Source organism: Zootermopsis nevadensis, unplaced genomic scaffold, assembly GCF_977971745.1.
Source record: "Zootermopsis nevadensis isolate Lab colony 2312 unplaced genomic scaffold, Znev_1.0 Znev_ptg000024l, whole genome shotgun sequence".
Taxonomy (NCBI): Eukaryota; Metazoa; Arthropoda; class Insecta; order Blattodea; family Termopsidae; genus Zootermopsis; species Zootermopsis nevadensis.
The window spans coordinates 17,707,072-17,731,400 of record NW_028259156.1 but is presented as its reverse complement, the minus strand read 5'-3'; the positions used below and the strand labels follow the sequence as shown (position 1 = coordinate 17,731,400).

Sequence of the window (24,329 nt, the reverse complement as noted above, 5' to 3'; positions counted from 1 at the left end):
AAGTTAAAATATTTGTACTGCATTCTTTTCAGACAGGATTACACAGAGTTAAATTATACTGCATTCCAGGTAAGAAAACTATTAAACAATTAGACAAATGTTCTTTGTATTTCAGCGCCTGGCTCAGACCAGTGAAAGGATAGTCAACTTTAAAGCCAGGCTCATCACAGCTATCATCTAATGCTGGTTGAAAGTGCAATTCCACACATCACACGTAGCCATTCCTTTGTTGTGACAAAATAAATATTCTGATGATTAATTTTTCACAATTAAAAAAATGTGGCCATTACTATATTGTAAATATTTAACTGGAACTCATCGCATTGATGCAATGTGTAAAAGTTACATATTTGTATTAATAGTTAGTGTAACTGTTCACACTGCATTCCTTTAATTTAAAGGTCTGTTCAGTATGGAAAATATGTCTTAACAAAGATATAAAACAGAATATGTAATGTCTTGAATGTGTGCAATATTGTAGGGCTTATATATCCTAGACTGCAAATGCTGGAATAGGTTATAAAATAAACCATATTTTACCAGTGCTCCCATATGGATAAAGCTGCTAGTCCTTTGTAGCTTTGAAAAAATTTCATAACTAGGAAATCTCCGAATTTGTTTTCATAAACAGAATTGTGAATTGGAACTTTTAATAAAAGAAGAATTAATTCTGAAAAAAATTGTTTATAAATGTAAATGTGCTGTAAATGAATTAATTAATAACTCAAATTGTGTAAGAGTTCAAAAAGTTCCTTATGTGATAGTATAAAATCCTTCCATGACATTTATGTAACTGTTTATATTATTATTGGCTTCTCAGCATGAATATTTCTATTTAGAATACATACATGAATTTCATTGATGCTTGAAGATGGAGACTTAGTAGTGATGGCCCAGGAACTTTTTGAATGTTTCTTACACAGCAACATGTTTGAATGTACTTAAGCAATAATAGGTCAGAGATCCAAAGAAATTGGGACAGATCTGTTTTACTTATACTAGGCAAACATTTTTTGATATAATATCATGTGTTAGATTTACAATGATGGGTGTAAGATAAATGGTGTTTTAAACCATTCAATGAGAACATTTGCTCAAACTTTTTTGACACTTATTTTGTTCATGGTAAAGTCAGGAATAAAATGTCTGCCACTGGATTATCATCCTCATATAACAAACATTTATTCAGATATTAAAACATAAAAATTTATTATTGTTACTATAATGTCTACATTTCATACACTGCACATAGCAGGCATTAAATTGGTTTATCTTGATAAACATATATTCAAAAGTAAGATACCATATTGTATCATTCTCTCATTATCATTTTATAGCAATCTCTAGAATTTTATTACTTGTTGCTAAAGATAGAGCAACATTAATTATTTCAAATTCTGAGAGTATTTTTATAATTATCTTTCAAAAGTCCATCCATTACCTTCATGTTGTTATTGCAGTTTGAACATGTTGCAAACAATAGAATGAGTGATGATCCTTCATATTGATGTGTGGCTGACAAAACAGGGTATTTATAACATCCTGTAGCCAGTTCTCTTTCATATTCTTCTAGAATTATCATAGTTGTGAACATTTTAAAAAGAGAAAATTCTAATATTTACTGTCTTCATGAAGACTCATTATAAATGCAAAGTAAAATATATTTAAAGCTTGCCATGTTGAATTTTTTCTGTTAGTATATTCCTACATTAAAATATGACTTATACCATTGAGAAGCTACAAATTTTTTTATGTAGAAATGACAGTGATTTTCTTTTTACCACTGGTATATGTGTATAGCATGTAGTATCAAAATTTAGTTCAGATCCTAAAGAAAGAAAACCAGTTTTCCTTCCATTAAGCTGAGTGTAGGTCTTTTATAAATGTAATATTTAGCATGGAAGTTGTTATATATAGACAGAAGAATATTACAATTAAAACACAATTGCATATCCATTATTACTGTGAACTCTGTTATGCTGTAATGCTCTTCAAAAAGGCTTTAATTTTAATAAAAAAACCAACAAATACAAATACAGATGTACTTTATGTCTGTTGTCATTACTGAAGATTATTAATTTTTCTACCTGATCAAGAAATTCTCACCTTTTAAGAAACCCAAATATTTGTTATCATGGTTACAGAAAAATTCACCATGGACCCTATTTTGAGCAAGTTAAGTCCAGTCCATTCTTTCTCATCCTACTTATCTGAGATCTATTTTTAATTATTCTATCTATGCCCAAGTCTCACAAGCTTTTCTCTCCTCTTTAGGTTATTAACCTTGTAAGAAAAATTTGCAACATTCTTCTTCAAAGTGACATGATATTAGTGAAGAACCATAGAAGCACAAAAAATTGATATGAAAATATAATTCTGTTGAAGAGAACAATGCAATCTGTGACTACATTAATCCACACTAAGCATGTAAAAATTCTTTCATTACATATTCCACAAAATTTGTGATTAATTAATCAGGTTTTGTTATATGCAATCTGTTGTCCAAGTACATCATGAATTACATCTGTATTTATAACTCATTTTTCCTAACTATTTTTATGGGTTAGATGTAGCTTTGATGTAAACTTTAAGTACCACCTAAAATTATTACATTAGTAAACAAGTAATTTGAATTATGAAAGACTCTTCGGTTAAGAACAGTTCCCATCGCAAGCACGCTACAAAGGACCAGATTTATTATGCAGCAGCCCTGACGATGAGAGCAGAGATTACTCTCGAAACTGGGAGAAGATATGGTTTATTTACCATTCAGCCACCTGATGTGGCTCGTAACCTGAGAGTCTTTCATCAACTTCAGTCGCCGTGATATTTTCACTTTATACATAAGTAATTTGTATATCTATCACCATGTTCACATCTATGTTAATAACACACAGATCTACACTTTTTATTCCATTTTATGATGCATCTTATGTAGTAGTGCTTTCTAACAGTTAAGATTAATATCCGCTGTATTGTAAAACTGCATTTTAAAATTGAATAAATGTGTAAAATATTGTACAGTTTCTATCTTTCCATATTCATTTCTATTCCTTTTAAAGTAATTTAAAACACCTTCTCTTAATCACAAATCTTTTGTAACTGAATCATGATATAGAATCTTTTTATGATGAAGAATAACACCAGGTAGCTTTTAGTTAGTACGGTTTTTACTTAGTACAAAACTGTTTCTGTAACACAACCATATTTTCTCTTGAATAAGGTAGATAATTATAGAAATTCAAAGATGACTTAAATTTTATGACTAAAATGATTGAAAAAATAGATAGATTTTAGATTTAAGTAAATGTAGCACTTTGGTTTCCTAGTAGTTTGTACACTGTGTAACAAAGTTTCCAGCACTATGTAGACTTCTGTAAGCTATAGTGGTGGATTTTTGTATTAAGGAGTTATGTCTTATAAAGTACATAGTTAAATTAGCAGAAATTCTGCATTTTACTTGATGACAATGGAATTGTATCTTTATTTCCACAATAGGCAATTTTTTTGAAAATATAAATTGAAATTGAAGATTGAAGGATCCTTGTAAGATTTGAGGTTTTCACAGCGGTGATTATGAAGATTTCTGTCATCTGGGTTGTTGCGCTGTGTAGACTGGTCGATGTTAACCAACTGCCTCCGTCATCAGGGCATTCATCGCCCTGATGACGGAGGCAGTATGACATCTGAAATGTTGGTTAACATCAACCAGTCTAAACAGCGCAACAACCCAGAAGACAGAAATCTTCTGAAGGATTCTTGTTGTCAGTGTGTAAAATTAGAAACAAATAATATTACCATGTAGGCCTAAACTTAATTAATAAATCACAATTGTGTTAGATATTACTTTCATCGGCTTGTTCCTAAAATCTAGTTTGGTTGAAGAGATAATTAATAAGAAATCTATTTTACAGAATTAAATGTGAAAGCAGTAACAAATTAAGAAATTAATCTCAACTTATAAGTAGAATAACTACAGCTCATGAGACAAACCAGTGATAAAGGTCCTAAAAGATGTGTATGGTATTTTGTAATGAAATTACTTTTACATCCCTTAACAAACAGCAACAGTTTATAGTGAAGCAAAAAATGTACCATACCATTTATAATAACAGTAATGTACAGTCGTGGGTTTTTGCAGCAACAGACGTAAAATCAGTATAAGACCCATGTGCATAAAGGTGAAAGGGGAACAATTTATCCTGCTTATGAAACACCTATAATACTTTTGCATGTTGGCACTTTTCTATGCTAGTTGCTCAGATTCAAGCACATACACTATGATTGCTAGGATACAAAAGTATGGAACAAGTCAATAGTATTCGGAAGCTGGGAATTAGGGGATTACTTAATGGGGTGCAATATTTGTTAAGGACTTCATGGATCCTGTGATCTGGAAACCGAATGCAGAATGGTCTGGTTCCTAATGGATGTTGAGTCAATGGGCCAGCTATCCATTACCTATAAAAAATTTAAAAATTCAAAGGGATAGAATAAGTCAGAAATAACCTACAAATGTTGTTAATTATTTAATTACACTGAATTTAACAGAAGACTATAATTATGCATCACAGGATAGTCAATAACAAGTTTTATGATTCATAGCAATGAGCAAAGGGACATGGGGCATGAAAGTAAGCAGAGTGTCTAGAAAAGTAATGCCTATTCGTTACTAGGAACAAAACTAGTTGAAATAACAATTTTCAATGCATTCATTGCTAAAAGGTTTTGGGTGGGAACGATAACCTCAAAATCTATGTTAATCGAAAGTCCTCCGCATTTCTCATGGTCATTTATATTTAGACCATATTTTTTTTATTGGTTTCAGCGCCATCTATAATTTATCTACCCAGAGTTCCACAGGTCTGAGAGCATGACGACGTAAAAGTTATCAAGATGGCTGATAGTGGTTTGCCGTCTGAAAGTAGTGGTTTGTTTTCAAACTTAATTTTGGAAATAATCAGAAGTCCTGTTAATATTGCACTTGTCGGCGTAATTACATTATTGGTATATAAGATTGTGAAGAGTCGACAGAAGGTGCCTGAGCCTGTGCCAGCAGAACCGGCACTTCCAAAGTTGAGGAAGGATTTTACTGTGGAAGAACTGAGAAAATACGATGGTACTGGACCGGACGGCAGAATTCTTGTTGCTGTCAATGGGAATGTTTTCGATGTTACGAAAGGGAAACGATATTATGGTCCAGGTATTATAAAGTGGAGAAAACATTTAACAGATAGTGTACTCTGATTTTGATTTAATTTATTCTGATATTAATTTTTTTTAATATATTTACAAGGGAAAACATCTCTGCCAGTTGTGAATTTGGATGTTTCGGTTTTCATGCTGTCGCTAGGGTTCAGAAGCATAACATGTTATATTTAGATGTTTATAAATTATCAAGTGCATTATTTTATTTTTGTTCTTTTAAAATTCAGGGGGCCCATACTCAGCATTTGGTGGACATGACGCATCACGCGGTTTGGCGACATTTTCAGTTATGAGTTCAAAGGATGAGTACGATGATTTGAGTGATCTGAATACTATGGAAATGGACTCAGTTCGGGAATGGGAAATGCAGTTCAAAGGTGAAGGACAGAAAACCTTTATGGATGTCATGTTTTTATGTTTTGTTTGTCATGACTAGCTACTTTTAAGTTATGATATGGGTAAGATACAAGGTTTATGAAAGTATGTAGGTAGTATGATTACAGTACAATGGATACCCTTTCAGGTGTTGGATTGAAGTCTGCTTGTGTTTTATAGCTAATGTAAAATAAGTGTTATTATTTAATACATAGTTAAATTTTAATAATCTAAGTGTTATTGGAGCAACATGCCATTAGAGGCTACCCTAACCTCATACTTCTTAATATTTTACAATTATTAGAAACTAATTAGTATAAAGTTAGACTTGTAAGGTGGGAGCTACACTAGCTTCATTTAATGTAGAATACTCAAATCATATGTGATAAAGCATCTTTGAAAAATAGGCAATTTCTGTTAAGAATCTAAAATAACAAAATTATGAAATTCATGTTTTTATTTGGTGTGATGTCAGCCAATGAACCTTAGCAGCTGGGTACCTGAAATATGATATACAGATCAGTCATAAGCATTCTTATAAATTATGTATTGAGCCTTAGTAGTAACAAAGGTAACAACACTGAGAGACTTGAGTTTATGGCCAATATAGTTAATATACATAGAATGTGAACTTAGGTAATATGTTCTTCTGAAGAAGAAAATGTTAGTACCATCAATATGAATATTGTCAGTAATAATAATTGTAAAATCTACAAGTGCAATTAGTAAAACATTCTAACCTAAGTAGGATTTGATCACATGATTGACTCAGCAATTTAAAACATATGCTAAATTGAATTATGTTGCTGTATTATAAAGTCAATGTATTTTATGATATTTATCCAAAACTCTTTTTATGTCCTGTAACCTCAAATTAAAACAGATTTAGTTGGTTGTGTTCATAGGTCAGAATGGTTTATCCTTGCAGCAATCTGTTCCAGTTGTGCCAATATGATTAGAACTTCTCTTACTGGCAAAGCCATCAGAAGGGAAAGGAGAGGCATGATCTTCTCCTCCAGTGTTTTATGTTGAACACATTTACTTAGAGTTTTGCATTTTACCTATACAGCAGAATTTGTAGGTGTTTCATACATAATCTTTCCTAATCTCATTCAACACTAGGTAGATAGTTGCTGTGTTCAATGTAGTGTTGTTAAGTAACCTATAACTCATGATGTCTTTTAATAACCCATGACACACACAAGCTTAAATCACACATGCCAATTTAATTATCAACATTTGGCCTTCACACTTGCTACACATATAGACAAGCACTAATATTGCAATATCCTAAATAATAGAACCAGACTGAGGCCCATGTCATATATTGTTTGAAAGCAGGACAAAACGGATTCATGCGATTCTTTAAGTTTCTTAAAACTTATTGTGTGTTAAAAGATAATGACTTATAATAGTAGAAGAGATTAATTATTGGAGATATTGCAATATCACATAGGCACAACAACAGACTGCACAGTCACAGATTGTTTCTCGCACATGTTTAAAGGAAACTGAAAATCAATAAATATAATTTTTTTATGTCTTCAGTTATGTAATAGCATTTAGAGCTGTAGCTGTAGAAATAACAGTATGAGGCCGATTCCAACCTCCCCTTTTGAACGTGCCTCAGCTTCAACAGTTCGTGTTTTTTTTTTCCAGAGAGATATGATTATGTTGGCCGGCTTCTGAAACCTGGCGAAGAACCGACTAACTACTCTGATGAGGAAGAAGAAGGGAGTCAGCAGGAATCTGCAGAAAAGTCCAAAAATGAGTGAAATTTGTAGGCCACAAGACCAGTCACCGAGCAGAAAGGGAGGGGCTTCACTATACCTTGTTGATTTGGCAGCAGTTATTTGTTTTGCCAGATCATCTAAAGCTATAAGTCATGGGCCCTTAATTGTCTCTTATATTGGTATAAAACCAATTCTGTGTGTGGTATTGTGATGTCACTATTTTTATTGTCTGTGGGACTCTTCACTTTATGCTGACAACTACTGAAATCTGCTATCAGGTTTAAAAGGCAAGGGCTAGTTGTAATTTTTTAAGCATACATACAATAATAATGACAACAATATGGTTTTGTACAGGTTTGCAGCCCATAACATTTTGTTCAAAATATTAAATATATCTCCTACTTTCTAAATGAAATACATGTATTATCATTGTAGCAGAGGAGAAAAATCTAAGGAAAATGTTCAGTACATTACAATCAGTTTTTAATATTTTTGCAAGGGGGGAGGACCTCTAGATCTTTTTGGTAGAATAGTCTGATTTGTAGAAATTATGTTCCAGCTTCACTTATTGTAGTTTCATTTATCCTCCATATAATGTGTTTTGAAATTGAGTTAAAATGTTAATCTGGTTACATCTGTTGTTTCAAGATATTGTTGTGTATGAATCATATGTATACTGCATTTAAGAATTTGTATGATACAAGTGATATGGACAGAAAACATACTGAACTCTGAAATTTTCAGTAAAATTAAGCTTAAAATGTTTAAGTTGTAAGATATTTGTTGAAAGTACACATTTGTTGACATGGTTGTTGCATAACTTGAGTGACTTTTCTTTCATGGGGGAAATGGTGTAGGGAGAGAGAGCAATAGGTTTCTTATACAAATTTTGTTCTGTTTACACTGCACAGAAATATCAATATACAATGAAATAACACCTTCCAAAAACAAAGGTGTAAAAATCTGTCACGAAAGCCTACATAGTTATTGTGTTCCAAGTTCGAATTCAGATTAGGACATGGCTGATACAGCATTCTGTTTATCATTCATATTTTCACCATTTTGTATATTTCAGGCGTGAAGTTGATCCATATAAAATGTCTTGAGTAACTCAGAACCCCAGATATATATTATATGACGCTATCAGTATACTGTGATACTTTTGGCAAAATACCTAGATTTGTTAAATAAAGCCTTCTAACATAATCATGATTTGCATGGAAATGCCTTATTGTTTGAGGATATTGTGAACTGTACATAGTATTGAGATGAATCAGTCTGTTGTGGTGAAAAATTAAGATCATATTATCCTTTCAGTCTGGGTAGCTGGTTTTCTGGATCAGTAAATTACTTGATTTTTCTGCTTTATGTCAGCTGTATGACTTTACAGATTTTGTAGTATATGCTTGGAATTGGTTCATTGAGCTCTTAAAATCCCAGAGCTTTCTTCTGTAGACTCTGAGAAACTTAGATCTAGTGAGTCTTTTCACATACAGGATTGTTTTATAGAGTATTACTATATCTGAAAACTCCAACCTAAATTTATGGTACTCTTTAAATGTCTCAGGAAAATGCGTTAAAATATTGCATGTCTGGTAAAGATATTACAGCAGTAAAAGGACTGCTTTGTGTGGATGTAAGAGAAAATTATCTCGAGTATTTCTTATACCCGGTAAACTTCAGTTGTACTGTACACATACATTTTATTTCCTCACCTTTTCTATGGCTTTGTAAGACTTTCTTCTTTACTGTCCCTCTTAATTTTCTTCATATACAGAATTGCAATGAAGTAAAACAAGAAAAATTATTAAAAATTGATTATTTTGTAATGACGAACAGTAGATGTTAATGGTGCTGATGTAAATCACATACAAAAATCTGCTATGAACCAAAACTACCAGACCATAGGTGGTATATGTTCATTGAGCTAAAAGAGATGACATTCTTTCACAACAGCTGTACTGCAGTGTACTTGCCACCTTTAACCAAATAATTACAATAATGAGTTACAAATAATTTTTCTGGCTATGGAAAATTCTTATAGCTGTCCATGTACATGGCAGGAAGCATAAAACTGCCATTGAAATTCTTGAATCTGAAGGGTAAGAGGTGTATATTTAAATTCTGTCTATGAATGTATGCTAATAATCTTCATGTATCTTCTAACACTTTAAGATGAAAATCTCTTTACTGAAAAAAAATAGTCTTAAACAAATTCCACATACCTGAATGATTTAAAGATGGGTGTAAAAATATTTAGGGACAATTTTTAACTATTTAAGCTTACACAATCACCAGTTTGTTATTAATGTTACTAAAATGTAACTAGATGGTTTATAAACAGGAGATCATTTGCTACTAACTAAAGCATTCTCTCTAATACTATTAGCTTGTGATTCACTCTCATTATTATCGCAGTTATTACATCTGTAAAAGAATCACTGTCTGCAAGTAATTCAGTCTGCCACCAATCATTTTTCAGTCTTCTTCCCTGGCACTTTAACTTCAGTATTTTTGCCTTTACATTCCATCTGCATGGTACACTGTGTGGTATCTGCAAGAGCTCAGTTGATCCAACAGTTGTTATCCATTGTTAAAACATTTTTTTTTTATTTATTAGAACCCAGTATGTTTTAGGACACATGTTTGTGTCATTTGTTTGTAGTCTGTTAAAAGTAACACATCCCTAATATTAGGTGTACTGAATGTGGCTGTGGCTGTGGCTGATGTTCTTGGAGGAGCTTTAAGGAGACCACAGCACTTCACCTTCAGTAAAACACATTTTTTTGTTTGTTAAGATGCATGAAGATCTCTGACTTCTAAATATCTTCTAATAAAACAGGTCACTTTAATACACTGAGATTTGTAATTAGTAGCTGTCTCCATATAGTGACTGCTGATCAGTATATAAGGAATAATATTTGATTCTGTTGTCGTACTTCTCAGAAAGAAGTTTGTAAAGTTGGCATAAAGATGTGAGAACAAAGTGACAAACATACAGATGCATTCATAAATGGCTGGTTTACCTCTATACCATATTATATAACGGTTTGTCAAAAAATTTGAGTTTATTGTTTGTCTCTCTGATGATAGATTAAACATTGAATGACTTCAACTTTTACATTCCATTTGGGCCAGGAATTGTTAGTAATGATGCAAATTGGTATAAGGCCATCTGAACTGAAATGAAAGTACAGGAGAAACTGTGTATGAAAAGTGTATGTTAATCAATCAAAATTACCCTTTGTCCATGCAAATATGGTTTCCTTATTTAACATTTTAATCCAATTTTCACAAATAAGAAGGGAAGTATCCAGTTCAGTATCAGACTATATGACCTATTTTTTAGTATTTTCTTGACGCTCGTCATGTCTTCACTGTGGATGTTGAAGAAGTGTGTATAATCTGCATATTCTGGCCTTTACTTTGAAACCCAATTTTCAGTTTAGCATTCAACCTGAAAGTCTCAATAGGTATTCTGTTCTCACACAATTGAATGAGTATCCCTGTAAATCACGTCTCTTTGTTCATAAATTATGTACCACTTTTGGTATTTTAATGGGCCAGGTTAGTTCTGTCAGTAAAGTGACTGTATATATGGAACTGGAAGGTCAGGGTTGGATTCCAGGTAAAGAAATTTTTAGACATGGTTTGGACCTTACCATTTCTCTAATCCAGTGGATACTGAGTGGTTTTGTTGATAAAAATGTGGCCAGAATATCAGAATATGATGCTGATTGCTTACGCTCAATCTACTGCTGAGGTCTAAAATGTGTGAAGTTTACCTCTATGAAATTTTACCTCATTCTTTAACAGTGGAGGTGTAAGTCTTGATTGTGTGATAAAGTGCACATTGTATAACAAACACTTCCTGAATGCACTGAGCCTTGACACCTCAGTTACTAAAGTGGGCAGTGAATTGGAAGTTCTCTTCATAACATTCAGCACTGTGTAAGATTTGAGGTTTTCACGGTGGTATGTCTGAAGATGGCTGTCTTCTGGGTTATTGCGCTGTGTAGTCTGGAAGAAGTTTACCGACATTTCAGAGGTCTTTGCTGCCTCTATCATCAGGGCGATGAGTACTTGATCGTGGAGGCAGCAAGGACCTCTGAAATGTCGGTAAACTTCTACCAGACTACACGACACAACAACCCAGATGACAGCCATATTCAACATTCTCTGTAGTATGTACAACATTCTTTCAATGGGTATAAGAGCTCCTCACTTGTCTCCATATAGTGCCACTGTTTGTGTTAAGTTTTACTGCCATCTGTAAGGTATTTGGCCCCTAACATTGCTTTATATATATATATATAAGTACTACAGTAACATTTTTGTATGTTGTGATATGAGAACTGATTCGTGTAGTAAGTGCTAATGGTGTGTATATAAATTGAAGTGTTAAGAATGTAAGAAGTCGCCAGTTAAGTTTCTCGTTCTTGTACCATCAACCTTTATCAGCCATGTGTCCACAGCATACGCACAATCCAGCTGGCCTGCATTGTACAAGCATACCACTAAACAATCATCCCTGGAGTTTAAGTCTGGCTTTGAGCCCCATAGTGTAGGGGTTTCAATTCCCAAATTTTGGTATGATAAAGATTAACTGTAGGACTTTTCTGGGTGTTATATGTAGCAACACAACATGCTCTGAAGACAGCACCTCTTAATTATAGAGATGTAGGTCATACCGAACTGGATTCCTTTACCTGCATATACTTAGCACTTTGATATCTTTGCTTTGTATCTTACACGTCAAGCATGTTAGTATGCTACTTCTATTCAGTAACATACATTTTTTAAACCTGGAAATTGTAACTGCTTACATTTTAATTTGTAGGATTCTGTTTAATAGCAGTGTATGTACTTATCTGTTGAATATTTTAATGTTACAATTGATTATTTTGTGTGTTTGGTGGACAACTGAGTAAGACTGGTGATTGTAAAGTTGGATATAATTGTGACAGCATGTTTGCAGCTGCATTCAGTGTTTAAGACTGAATTTACACTCCAATTTAAGAGTGTATTTTTATGTGAAGTTGTATCACATATCTGGACCAATGAAGATATAGAGTTTTTGTGTATGTGCATGAGGTCAACTTCTTTTAATATGTATATGTGAAAATAACAAGCTTAAGTTTTGAAGACATTTATGTGTGGGAGTTGTGATTCATATTATCACATTAACAAGTAGCCTGTTTACTTATCATGGCACTTATTCTGATTATAATTATATATTATCATTATATAACCATTTTATTTGGTGTTGGATTTTTTTTGCAAACAGTAAAACAATAGTATAGTGATTGTTTGAATCTGTGTTAAAAGTTTAACTTTTATCCTTATACCACAACAAATATTTGGAAGGTGAAGTAACCCCACAGTGTTTTGTACAAAAGTAACTGCAGGGAATATGATGGGGAAAACATTGACAAGTTTTGATTGTCATGTGGTTGTTTGCGACTGCTTGAAATACAAGGTTGTTCTTGCTTCACTTTTATTTAATGATGTTTCTATTTCGAGCTTCTGCCCTAGCATTGACTCGAAGACTGATGGAAACTTTGGACACGATTATCACTGGCCTGGCCAGTTTTTGTTAGAGATGGGTGTAAGAGGATAACAGTACAATGGATATTTGAAAAATAGGTTTTGAGGATGTGGATTGGTTTGAATTGACAGCAGTTTAAAGCAGATGGATAATTAAAATATTTTTAGCTCCTTTACATCCATAAATGACCATTCTTTTTGGATGAATCTTAAGGACTATTATAAAGGTGCAGTTTAAAGGCCAGGGACCAAGATAAAATGCCATGACATAATTATTGGAAATCACAAAAATGTAACTGTATTAATAGGTAAAACAACTGCAAATTCTATACTGGTGTCTTTAGGCGATTATATTACCAATACAGTAGGAAACAATTTTTCATGAAAAGACATTTAATGACTGATCATGTTTGTCTCACGAGTGCGCGAGTTATTTATAAAGAGGCAGTGTCAATACTGACATTGACTAATTAACCATCGTAATTCGCTTCATTAACGTTTAAAAAATGCTTAAGAATTAAGCGAAGAAGTAATTTAAAATTGTTGGGGGGGGGGGGTCCTCAAGGTCATTCAATATCTGCATGTCTTCCGATGTTACATTCTCTGCTACTCTTCCGTGATTATAGATAACCTACGATTATATAACGCGGAGCGGAAGTGCATCGATCACTGCGCTCCTTTAAATCATTGCCACCATTTTGTTTACATTGATACAACCCCGATAGCTGTTGGGTTGTGCGTGCGAACGGAAGCAGATCAACGCTACCAGAGATATCGTTTCACGTCTGCCTGGAACGCCGACTATCGTCCCTGACCTTGCTCACACTTCGCGCGCAACCAGACTGGTGGAACCACGTGATATCAGTGCACGATGCGACAGTGTTGTCAGTCGTTTACGGCCAATGCTCTCCCGCCTTTTCAGCAGGAATAACATAAACAATCTATACGTCACATTACACAATGCTATGTTTTGATTCTGATAGTTCAAGACAGCAACTTGGTATATAGTGCACCTGTTTTCCCCATAAGCTACCCAACTCTCTCCGATGTCTTGCATGTGTTTATACCATCATATTTGAGTAGCGAGTGTCGGTTATGACACTCATGAATGGGTATACTTATACAAGAAAGACTAATGGTTTAATTCGATTCCACTTTTCACATGAGCACAAAATCGACCACAATCACGATACATTTGAGATAACACAATCGGAAACGAACTACGAATAGGGTGTGTTAGGTATGTATGTGTATGTTGACTTCTGGTGACAAGTGTGACCTGTATCACTGTTTGAGATGTCTATGATATATCTTCATTTTGTCTTCCAAGTACTTTATGCAGCATTGAGAGAAGAACGCGTGTCAGAAAGTCACGCATACCGTCATAATTACGGACTAAACTAAAAACGTTCAAGATACTCGCAGGTTTCCTTCACTTTGTGTTAAATGTTCTGCTTCACACTCGGGATGCTTTGTGTTATGTATGCATTACATTCCCGATATTCTCACTACCCCTCCGCAAAGAGCAATTATACTTCGGCTATCTTCGGTTATAGATATGACGTCACGAATAGTCGTCGTGAATCGGTTTAACCAATAACAGACATTTATGCTATCACGTGATACTCCTTATCCAATAGAAGCTTCGAATGCTCATTAATAGTCGGAAATTTTCTGACAAGCGTAGAAAAACTTTTCATCAACAGCCGCCATTTTGACTAACAGAGACTGTGGGGAAATTTGGAATTTATTCTTGAAATTACCGTTATTTTATTTCAGCTAATGGGCACTTTTTCGTCTTATTAGTGACTTCATGTGTTTTGTGTAATCCCGCTTGGTCAAAGTGTGTTGAAGAAACGTCTTAAAATGAAAAATTGTGGGTGATTTACTTTTGGATCATTGTGTGAGTTCCGTCGGAAGATGGAGAGAGGTACTGTGTAGGCTCATCCGCCAGTTTGTGGCTTCATTAAGCCCCGTCGTTGACTGTGGATAATTAATATGTGCCTTGAAGGATGGATTAAACATCGAACTATTGGCACAGTAATAATCAAGGATCCATTATGTGGTCAAGTTTTTAATGAGCCATGTGTGGCCGTTTCGAATTCTGTTAAATACGATACTGAGTAGGCTAGTAGGCACGGCTTGGTAAACAGGGAGATATGGCCGATCATCTCGTCGATGGGCCGCCAAGCAAGCGGCAGAAAATGACTGATCCATTCCAAGGAACCTCGGATTCCTCAGGTATGTTAGTTTAGCATTTTACTTAGAGCACTGTGCGTAAAAAATATACCTTGCACGAATTTATCAGCCGATATAGGTACAAAGGAAGGCGTTCCTTGTAATATTTGACATTATGGCCAAGTGCATTTAAAACGACTAGCAAGTTGTTTTGTAAATAAAGTGTTTCATCTTGTAATGCTAAAAGTCATTACAAAAGTCCAGTAGAAAAGGAGTTTGTGTCAAATTTATATTAAGAAGGTTGTAAGATAATTGGACTAGCATGTTGATTAGAATTAGTTAATTTTTGTTTCAATGGTTACTTGTAGTGATTGATATGGTTGCTTAACAGTGTGTGTTTCTTTTGGCATGTTTTCACACATAGATTCACTCCATGAATAACTTTGTAATAGCATGAGGGTATTGTAAGCATGGCCACTCTTAACCTTGCTGTTAAAAGTGTGTTTATTTACCATTTCGTGTTTTATAAAAGCAAAGTTAGAGTGGCTGTTGCACTTTAGCATGAACCTTGCATGAATTGCTTTAACTGGCCCTTATTACAGTGCTTTTGAACTTCAATTGGTGGTTTGTGCTACACCGCCTTCTCAGTAGTCTGTATTTTGAGTTAAAGATTGTTCGAAAGACTTGCATCTTTATTGCCCACCTGACCAAAACATCTGTGATTCATCCCATTTAATCAACAGGTGATTAAACCTCCCAATTACTTGAGGTTGTTTGTTAATGATTTTAAGGGAGGTTAATTTAAGAATATGTCAGATCAGCCAGACAGTGGATAGTACATTTTGTTTCTTTTTGCTGTTTTCTCATAATATTCTGTGACCTACCATCCACTCCACAGTGCCGATGGCGCCTTTAATGATGCACTTCGACTTGGCTCCAACTCTGGGGAACAATGGTGGAGGGGGCAAACAGCAACAACTACTCCAACTCCAACAACAATGGAACCCACAGAAGAGAAGTAAATCTGATTTATTCCCCAACACCATTCCCTGTACTCCTAAAATCCATTGGGCTGTTATTTGATATTGTTGCCGGTTCTTTAAAATTGGGTTGACTTTAGTTTTTGTAACATAATTTATATAGAAAACTGACAATAAGTTGCTGTTTGTTAGAAAGGGAAGGTTTGCTTAAGGTTGGTGTATATTGGTTGGAATTTTAAGGGACTGGAAACAATATTGAAGTAACATAACAGAAACAAACATTGCTAACTCTGTTAGCAACCAGGCAGGATGATCTTCTTTGACACTTGCATGTTGTCTAGTTTTCTTAGCATCAGTGTTTATTTTTAATATTTTAGTATTATCCATTAGGATGTAATTGATAATTTCAAATTCATGATTTTTTTTGCAATTGGGCAACATTACAAATGGTTAGAACCAGTTGTCAAGAGATCATCTTTACTGTTGATACACTGCTGTTAGCTTCGTAGATGATTCCTTATGCATACTGTACATTAAAACAGATTGTTGCATCTTAACATAACCTATCCAGTTTTTATTCAACAAATTCTGAGAGAGAGAGGCTACATAATAACTGATTCATTCATTTGTTATTTGAACATTTTCTTGGCACATAGAATAGTACAGCATGCTCAGTTTTCGAGTGCATTTTAATTTTTGTACTATTTACGCTGGTCTGATGGCTTCAGTTAGATGAGCACGGTATATATTTCTGCTTATTTTATATAAATAGTATTTTGGTTTATAATTAATGTTCATAATTTAATGTTTTATTATTGCATTTCCTGCTTTGTGGCTCTTTAAACAAAGTTAGGCTTTTTTTCTTATTTCTGACACATTAACAGGGCCTTCATTTTAGTTTTTTAAATGGCAGTTGTATTGACAGTTAATTTCAGACTCATACATAGTTTATATAATGACATTAATGTTTTGGTTTCCTCCTGTAGGATCTTTAATTTGATGAGAGTTTTCTCAATTTTTGGTTTGCTGATTCAAGTAAAATTTGGCCCTGGAACTATAAAATCTGATTTATTATTGAGTAACTGAAATATTCTTGCCTTTATGATACCAACATGGTTATAATTATCAGTAAGGTCTAGTAGTGTTATGTGCCCAGATTTTGTATTTTTAATTTATTGATTGTCTCAGAATATAGTTTTTGTTAGTTTGGGTATGTATAAAGTGTTCATTCTTTTTGCTGCTTACATTATACTTGTATTTATAAAGACAATATTTTGACATTTTTGACAGAGCACTTGTTGCCGATCCATATTAGTATCAAAATAAAAAAGTACTTCTCTAACACTAATAGTAATGGAATACTTCAGATTTTTTAATAATTTTGGTGTTGGGAAGGGTTACTGTTTATTTTAATTTGGTAATGGACACTTCTAATTTTACAAAGCCACAGGGTGGGAGGTTAAATTCTTATATACAGAGGTATAGAAATGAAAGTGGTATTCGCAGCACCTAAAAGTTGTCCTGAAAATGGTAGCATGCAACTGGACAATAGTATAACTACCTTCAGGTTAGGCCAGCTATGGTAGACTACTTAAAGTTAATATGGAAAAGTATGGTTGACAGCTGCTGGCAGGTTTTTGGTACTGCCAGCTTCATTTGTTGCTGTGTCCATGTACTAGAAGAATATTACCTGGGGAGGCATGTTATGTATTTTTACTTCATAATGTACGCTTTGAATTTGACAAATGGCACAGTTGTGTGATACCAATCCTCCATAAATTTCTTATTCAACTAATTTAATATGATATGTGTAATTAAATATAATATGAATTAATATTGTGAGGTTATGTTATATCCATTTCTGTTTTGAAAATGCTCAGTGTTTACTTTATTTGCCATGATATGGATACTCAAAATGTAATTGTGTTTTTTCATCATAAATTAGACAGTTGTGACAAGCTGGTTTATATTCTGTGTGTTTATTTTCTGTCAGGTTCAAATCCTGCATATGATGCTGGTTACATATGATTTTCATGTAATAATTATAAGTTTTGTTAGTTTGCATTTGAGTACTGCAGAACTTTGATGACAACATTATTATGTAATCATACAGTGTGGTTGATGAAAGAGACTTGGGTTACGAGCCGCGCCACCATTTAGCCACCTGACGCATCTCGTAACCTGAGAGTCTTTCATCAACTTCAGTCTGCTTCACTTTATACATCATACAGTGTGGTTGTTGGCATTTGATGATCAGCATTAATAATTGTGAATTCTTAAATTGTTAATACAGAATTCATCAGATTTTTGAATATGTGCACTACTGCTCTTTGTGTTTGTTGTTTATATTGGATACTTCACCAAAATCTTGCCTGTCTGAGTATGTTGTGGTAAAACATTCTCCTTTTTGTGGTTTGTACCGTCTATATTTGTAATTGGCATATATTATTGATTTGAGTAATGACAATAAGTTCGAATATTTTGGTTAAATTAGAGATTGGGAACACTTAATATTGATTTCAGAACTTCACCATTAAACATTGCAGATTCAGGACCATTTTTATTACAAATATAAGCAGTGAAGAACTTAGTAGTTGTTACAGTATCTAAATAACTGCATAAATCATACATATTTATTTACTATAACAAGCCTCCAAACCTTCCATGTTAGTTTACTGATACACATGCGTGCGCACACACACACAAGAAGTGTTGTGATTTTTCCTACTTGTAACGTAAATTTAATTGTATGTAGTTGAAAAGTAATACTGTGTTTCGTGTCATCACTATTTTGTTGGAGTTCAGTGTTACTTTTGTTGATAATATGCCATTCAAACAATATTTACAGTTCTTTATTGGAGTATCTGGTAAGTTGCTGCACGTATCACAGAATACTGTAGCATAAGCCTTTTCTCTCATATATAATACAATGCAGAAAAAACCATATTCTCTTTGAAAATTATATTCCATTCCATGCCTTTTCTTGTTGCTTGCATTGTAATGTTATGTTTAGGTTTGCTGTGGTTTTTTTAACACCCTGCAGTTATTGATATTTGTGAAATATATTACTCGTTGCTGTATTCCTACATGTTGTATATGATTAGACAAACTGTGTAGTTATGTATGAAGTTAGTCTTGGAACACCAGATATTCAATTGATGATGAATGCATAAGGGATTTTTCTTTTTACAGATAAATCATACTTTTATGCGGTTTGAAATGAAACCAGTTTTTTTTTCATGCAAATACATTTAGATTGGTGGGGATCATTAAAGGATTGCTTTTCAGCATTTTATGTGGTCAGTTTATTTGCATCTGTGGTGACTGACATTATTGAACTTTTTTAGTGGTTGTGTTTTATTCAACTCCATACGTATTACTGAATGTGTTTTATGAAGACCTACGTTCTGCAAGAGAAGACAGTCTACTTCCATGCATATCACATGGATTTGTTGTACATAATTGAATTCAGGTCATGGACCACGCTTCCTTCATATCTGCACCTAATGGAAAGTGAATTTAGGGACCCAGTTTTGCAAGTTATCAAGATGATCTGAATGTGTGATGTTGCGAGTGACATACATAAGTTTTATTTTTTCCCCACCAGATGAATTCAGTGTTTTTTTAAATTACATACTACTTCTGTGTTATTCCTGTGGGTGAAGTGATATTTTAACATTGATGATGGCAGTGCAGTAACCGATGAATGTGTGAATGTCATTTGTTACAAATGTCACTTTTTTAACTATAGCCCCTGGTTACAGTTGGGCTCATGATTGCACAACCTCTGACAGTTTACAAGATGAGCCATTATGTGTCTAATGATGTGCCTTATTGTGTTAAGGTTCTTATATGTGTGGAACATGAAGAATGTTGTGCGAATTTGGTATATTGCACTGAGTCAATTATAAGTGTAAAATTATTATGGTGTGTAAGTACCTTTATAGCTCGTAGGGTATTAATTTTTCAAAAGGTTTGGCCTGGAAATTCTCTCTCAAGCATAAAGTGGTTTTAAGGTTTCTTGGGAGCAGAGATTAAACAAAATTAGGACAGGTTTGCATACTTTACCAACTTTATATATGAAATTTCTTCCTCAGTAGGTGTACTTCTGAATTTCATCAACATACAGAGCAGCAAAGTGACTGCAGTAATGTCCCTTTAGTGCAGAAGTGGTACATGAACACCAAGAAGATGACGTCTCATCAGCTGGTTTCTCCAAGCAGTGCAAGAGGGTGATCTTGATTTTACCTACATTTTTTTCACTATTGAAGATTGGTATAATATTGTCATGTGAACCCCCAGCATAATGAGTTTGAAAAAACTTAATTCATTCAGTGATGTGCAAGATACCAAATTGTTGTTTGGTATGCTGACAGTGCAGTGAGATGTACTTGTTTCGAGAGAAAATTATTTCTGCCTGGCAGTTTTTAACATATGGTGCTACCTCCAAATATTGGGAGCAAGTGTAGAATTTAAAAAAAAAGGAATGTTAAAAGTATATTATGTTTAGTCCAGTCCACAATGTCATGTACTGTATCCATGGGGTTAATTTTAATATGCCTATAATCTTTCTTTCTACATAATAGTGTTCAGTAACCTTATATTCACAATAACAGTTGTACTTCACAGCTGTAAAAACTTGGTATCACATTTGAATAATTAGCAATCTTGCAGTTATAAAGCACATTGGGCTCAAAGAAATTACGCACTGTAGCAAAAGATATCTTTGAAGACATATTGCATGTCCAGTATTATATATTAGAATATGATACTTACTTTTGATACTTTGACGACCTGTTCTTCAAGTGCCTGAGCACTGCAGGTCCCAACTTTTTCGTTGGCTTTGATCTATAGACATTTGGTAGGACTCCTTGGATGAGGGATCAGCCCATTTGCAAGGCCTCTACCTGTACACAGGACAGCACAACACAGAAAAACGCGGATGACCATCCATGCCTTGAGTGGGATTCGAACCCAGTGACCAAGTGGCACATGGCCCACGCCTCAGACTGTGCGGCCACTGAGACGGCTATTATAATATGACACGTGTAATAAAATTTAGCATGTTTTGATTATTTTTATAAAACATAATTCAGCACATATTTGGAGGAAGGGGTTTGCAGTAATACCCCATCACAAACCTGTAAAACATTGCAGATTGCCTGTGTTCATTCACTGGTTAAACCAGTCATAACATTCAGTAATTCCTGTAAATTGATGATGTTTTAACAGAAAAGCCTTGGGTTTCACATTCAACTGAAGCAGAAAATGGGCATAAGAAAAGGTGGTCTGATGTTTCCATCTCATCCTTCAGAATTCAAGGAAGGCAGGCAGGCCATGTACTGAATTGGCTCATTTGTCACATTGTAAACATTTTTAATCTTATGAAAAGTGTCTGTTGTAAAATGTATTTTTGTGGGACTTACTTTGTGTGTAATGTAAATTTCACATTTTTATTTTGGAATCCATCAACAAGGAAGTTGATTAGAGTGAGGATGCTATCGAATAATGAGTGCAATTGTTAACCTTAACATGGCTTTGTTAAATATAATACCAGAATTATGAGGCAAATTTGTCGCTTCATGCCTTGGGCAAGTACTCTTTCAGAAGAGAATCTCTAACCGCATAATACAGCCTGTTGGTCTGTTTTGCCTTGGTTCTCTTGTTTATATATCTTACAGTTTTTTAATTTGGGATAGAATGATTCTAGCAATGAGGTGCACAAAAAGTATTCTTGCACATCTCGCATAATGGTAGTAAATACCAGTGGAACATATAAGAATATTTGTATCAGGAATACTGTATTAATGCTTGGGTGAATTTTAAATGAATAAATAGGTTTAAGCTTTATTTCTTTAGACTTCTTAACAGTCAAGAAATGAATAAGTTTTGTAATCTGCAAATATTACTTATAATTTTGACAATGGACAATGCAAGTTAGTCCGTAAGTGGAAAAATGACATACGTAAGAAGAAAATGGTGGTTTGTGCTGTTTAGGACACAGAAATGTTGATACATAATTTGTTTATGTATGCTTCATACTCTTCAGTACACTAAATTTCATGTGCTTATTGACTGATTCAAAAAAAATCAGACTGGAAAGTAAATGTTAATTCTACAGTGCCATGCATGTGTTTTCCATTATGGACAAAAATAGATAAGGGTTTTGATTATGGTGTAATACAATCCAGAAGTTCTTTTATCATGAAAAATGTTAACCTCATATAAGAAAACACTAGAGTTCTGTTTACTTCAGAAATATTTGCTGGATTTGTATTGTTGAATATAATTGTGGTGGTTCCATCCATGCCCTGATGATCTTATGTGCCATTAATTCATAAATCTAACCAAAATGTTGTATGCATTTCTTAGTCATCTTTTATGACTTCCTGTAAGTAGAAATTTTATTTGAAGATTTCTCTCTTCTGGGTTGTTGCGCTGTGTAGTCTGGTCGATGTTAACCAACATTTCAGAGGCCATGCTGCCTCCATCATTGGGCGATGACGGAGGCAGTATGACCTCTGAAACGTTGGTTGACATCGACCAGACTACACAGTGCAACAACCCAGAAGACAGAAATCTCCATACTCACCGCTGTGAAAACCTCAAATCTTACACAGAAATTTTATTTATTTCTTTACACACAGTGACATCATGGTAGCAAATGCTGTGGTGAGCCAGTTCTGATTTTTTTCCGGAACTCATAATGTAAGGCGTTATCAGTCCCTGAATTTATTGTTGTGTTCTGACAGAATGGCACTACTTGTATTTTGGCTTATGAGATAGTGGCTTAGTTACATTCACTTTTGGCTACTACATACAGTTGAGTTACACTAGACCACCTAACATACTTGTTTTCTTATGGTAGTGTTTCTTAAAATATGCTTCATAATTTAACATGTCATTAATGGTTCTGCAGATTTCATTATGATCGTGACACTAGTGACAATTTTGTGTGTTACGAAGTGATTCTGTTCAGTAGTTCCTTACCAATGTAAGCCCCAAGAGAAATACTACTAAACTTACAGCATATCATTGTGGCTGCCAACCAGATGAAGTGTTAACCTTAATAAATAATTGGGTAGAATTGAGATTCAATCAGGGTAGATTGCAGATGGAAAGAATTGTTGCTCTTGTGTACACATATTTTCCAATTGAATTTATGTGATTTCTCATTCCTCATTTACCTTGATACCTCTTTACTGCAGATACTAATTTAGTAGTACCAGAAGATGGCTATCTTCTGGATTGTTACGCCATATAGTCTGGTAGAAGTTTACTGACGTTTCAGAGGTCCTTGATGCCTCCATAATCAGGGTGATGAAACGGCCGTCTTCAGACTCTCACGAAAACCTGAAATCCTACTTAGTAATACCATCTTGCATATAGTCGAAACTTTTTTCGTGTTTTGTTGACTATTCTCTATATTGATAAATAATTGAGTAGTTGTGAGTCTAATGAGATCAAAGGAACTACTATTGATAAAAACAGAAAGTTTATTTCCAGCTTCATGTAAATTAGGTTTTATATTAGACTGGACTAACATAAAAATATCTGACAACTTGTAGTTCAGACACTCAGTATCAAATTTCATCAGAATCCATTGAAAGTTTTTACAGGGAAAATGTGTGGACAGGTGGATATAACTTTCCCTATATGCAGCTTATACAAAGAGAACATGCAAATTGAATATTGAAAAGTGGCTAGAACAAGAGTACCAGAAGAACAGAAGAGGAATTTTAGCATTGAAGAGGGGTTGGAAGAATCTGTGGTGTTATAAGGACTGATGAATTGAGAAGATTGGAGGGATAATGTGGTGATGATGATGATGCATTTGAAATAGTGAGTAGTGGTAAATAGTGCAAGAAGATGATCATAGCTAGAGTGCTTTTAAAGTGATATTGAAGTAAGAAATGCAGAACAAGAAGAGATGTCTAAAGTCATGCTGTCCATGTCTCATAATTGGTTAGTCAAAGCCAAGTACCAATTAGAAGCAGGAAACCATAGAGGATCTGCAAATTGTGTAGTATAAGATGTCTTTTCTGTGTGGAGGGTTCAAGAAATGTGCACAATAACAAGGTAAAAACTTTGAATTCCAATGATTGTGGTATTGTGAATCAGCTTTGATTTGTGCTGTGTAGCAAGAATGTGTGTTCTCATTGTGAATTAGGTGCGCCAGCACACAGTTTTATTATTCCAAACTAAGAAGATGAGCCGCAAGTATGTGATTTATATATATGAAAGTACTCGCAGGAAAGTTAGAAAGGTTTTTGTTGGGTGGCTGTTATGGTTGAAGCAGGGGGTAAAT

The 24,329-nt window shown here is 34.1% G+C and overlaps 3 protein-coding genes across 10 annotated transcripts in view; all 3 read left to right on the top strand.

The window, feature by feature from the left end:
* LOC110829565 (uncharacterized) overlaps nucleotides 1-3,018 on the top strand; it is a 173,054-nt gene extending 170,036 nt beyond the window's left edge. For all 5 annotated transcript variants that reach the window (XM_022063404.2, XM_087355228.1, XM_022063406.2 and 2 more), the window contains one exon: nucleotides 116-3,018. In XM_022063404.2, the coding sequence (XP_021919096.1) occupies nucleotides 116-181 (66 nt within the window). In that variant the 3' untranslated portion in view covers nucleotides 182-3,018. The remainder of the gene's footprint in view (nucleotides 1-115) is intronic.
* Nucleotides 3,019-4,869: 1,851 nt separating this feature from the next.
* Nucleotides 4,870-12,816, top strand: MSBP (membrane steroid binding protein). The gene is made up of 3 exons (XM_087354990.1): nucleotides 4,870-5,203; nucleotides 5,436-5,585; nucleotides 7,243-12,816. The coding sequence occupies exons 1-3, from the start codon at nucleotides 4,897-4,899 to the stop codon at nucleotides 7,356-7,358; spliced, it is 573 nt and encodes a 190-aa protein (XP_087211116.1). The 5' UTR covers nucleotides 4,870-4,896; the 3' UTR covers nucleotides 7,359-12,816.
* Nucleotides 12,817-14,553: 1,737 nt separating this feature from the next.
* Nucleotides 14,554-24,329, top strand: part of nej (CREB binding protein nejire) — a 50,027-nt gene continuing 40,251 nt past the window's right edge. For 3 of the 4 annotated variants that reach the window (XM_022063453.2, XM_022063454.2, XM_022063452.2), the window contains exons 1-2: nucleotides 14,554-15,104; nucleotides 15,940-16,059. In XM_022063453.2, coding sequence (XP_021919145.1) covers nucleotides 15,023-15,104; nucleotides 15,940-16,059 — 202 coding nt within the window. In that variant the 5' untranslated portion in view covers nucleotides 14,554-15,022. The remainder of the gene's footprint in view (nucleotides 15,105-15,939; nucleotides 16,060-24,329) is intronic. The other variant, XM_022063455.2, reaches the window with a different exon arrangement.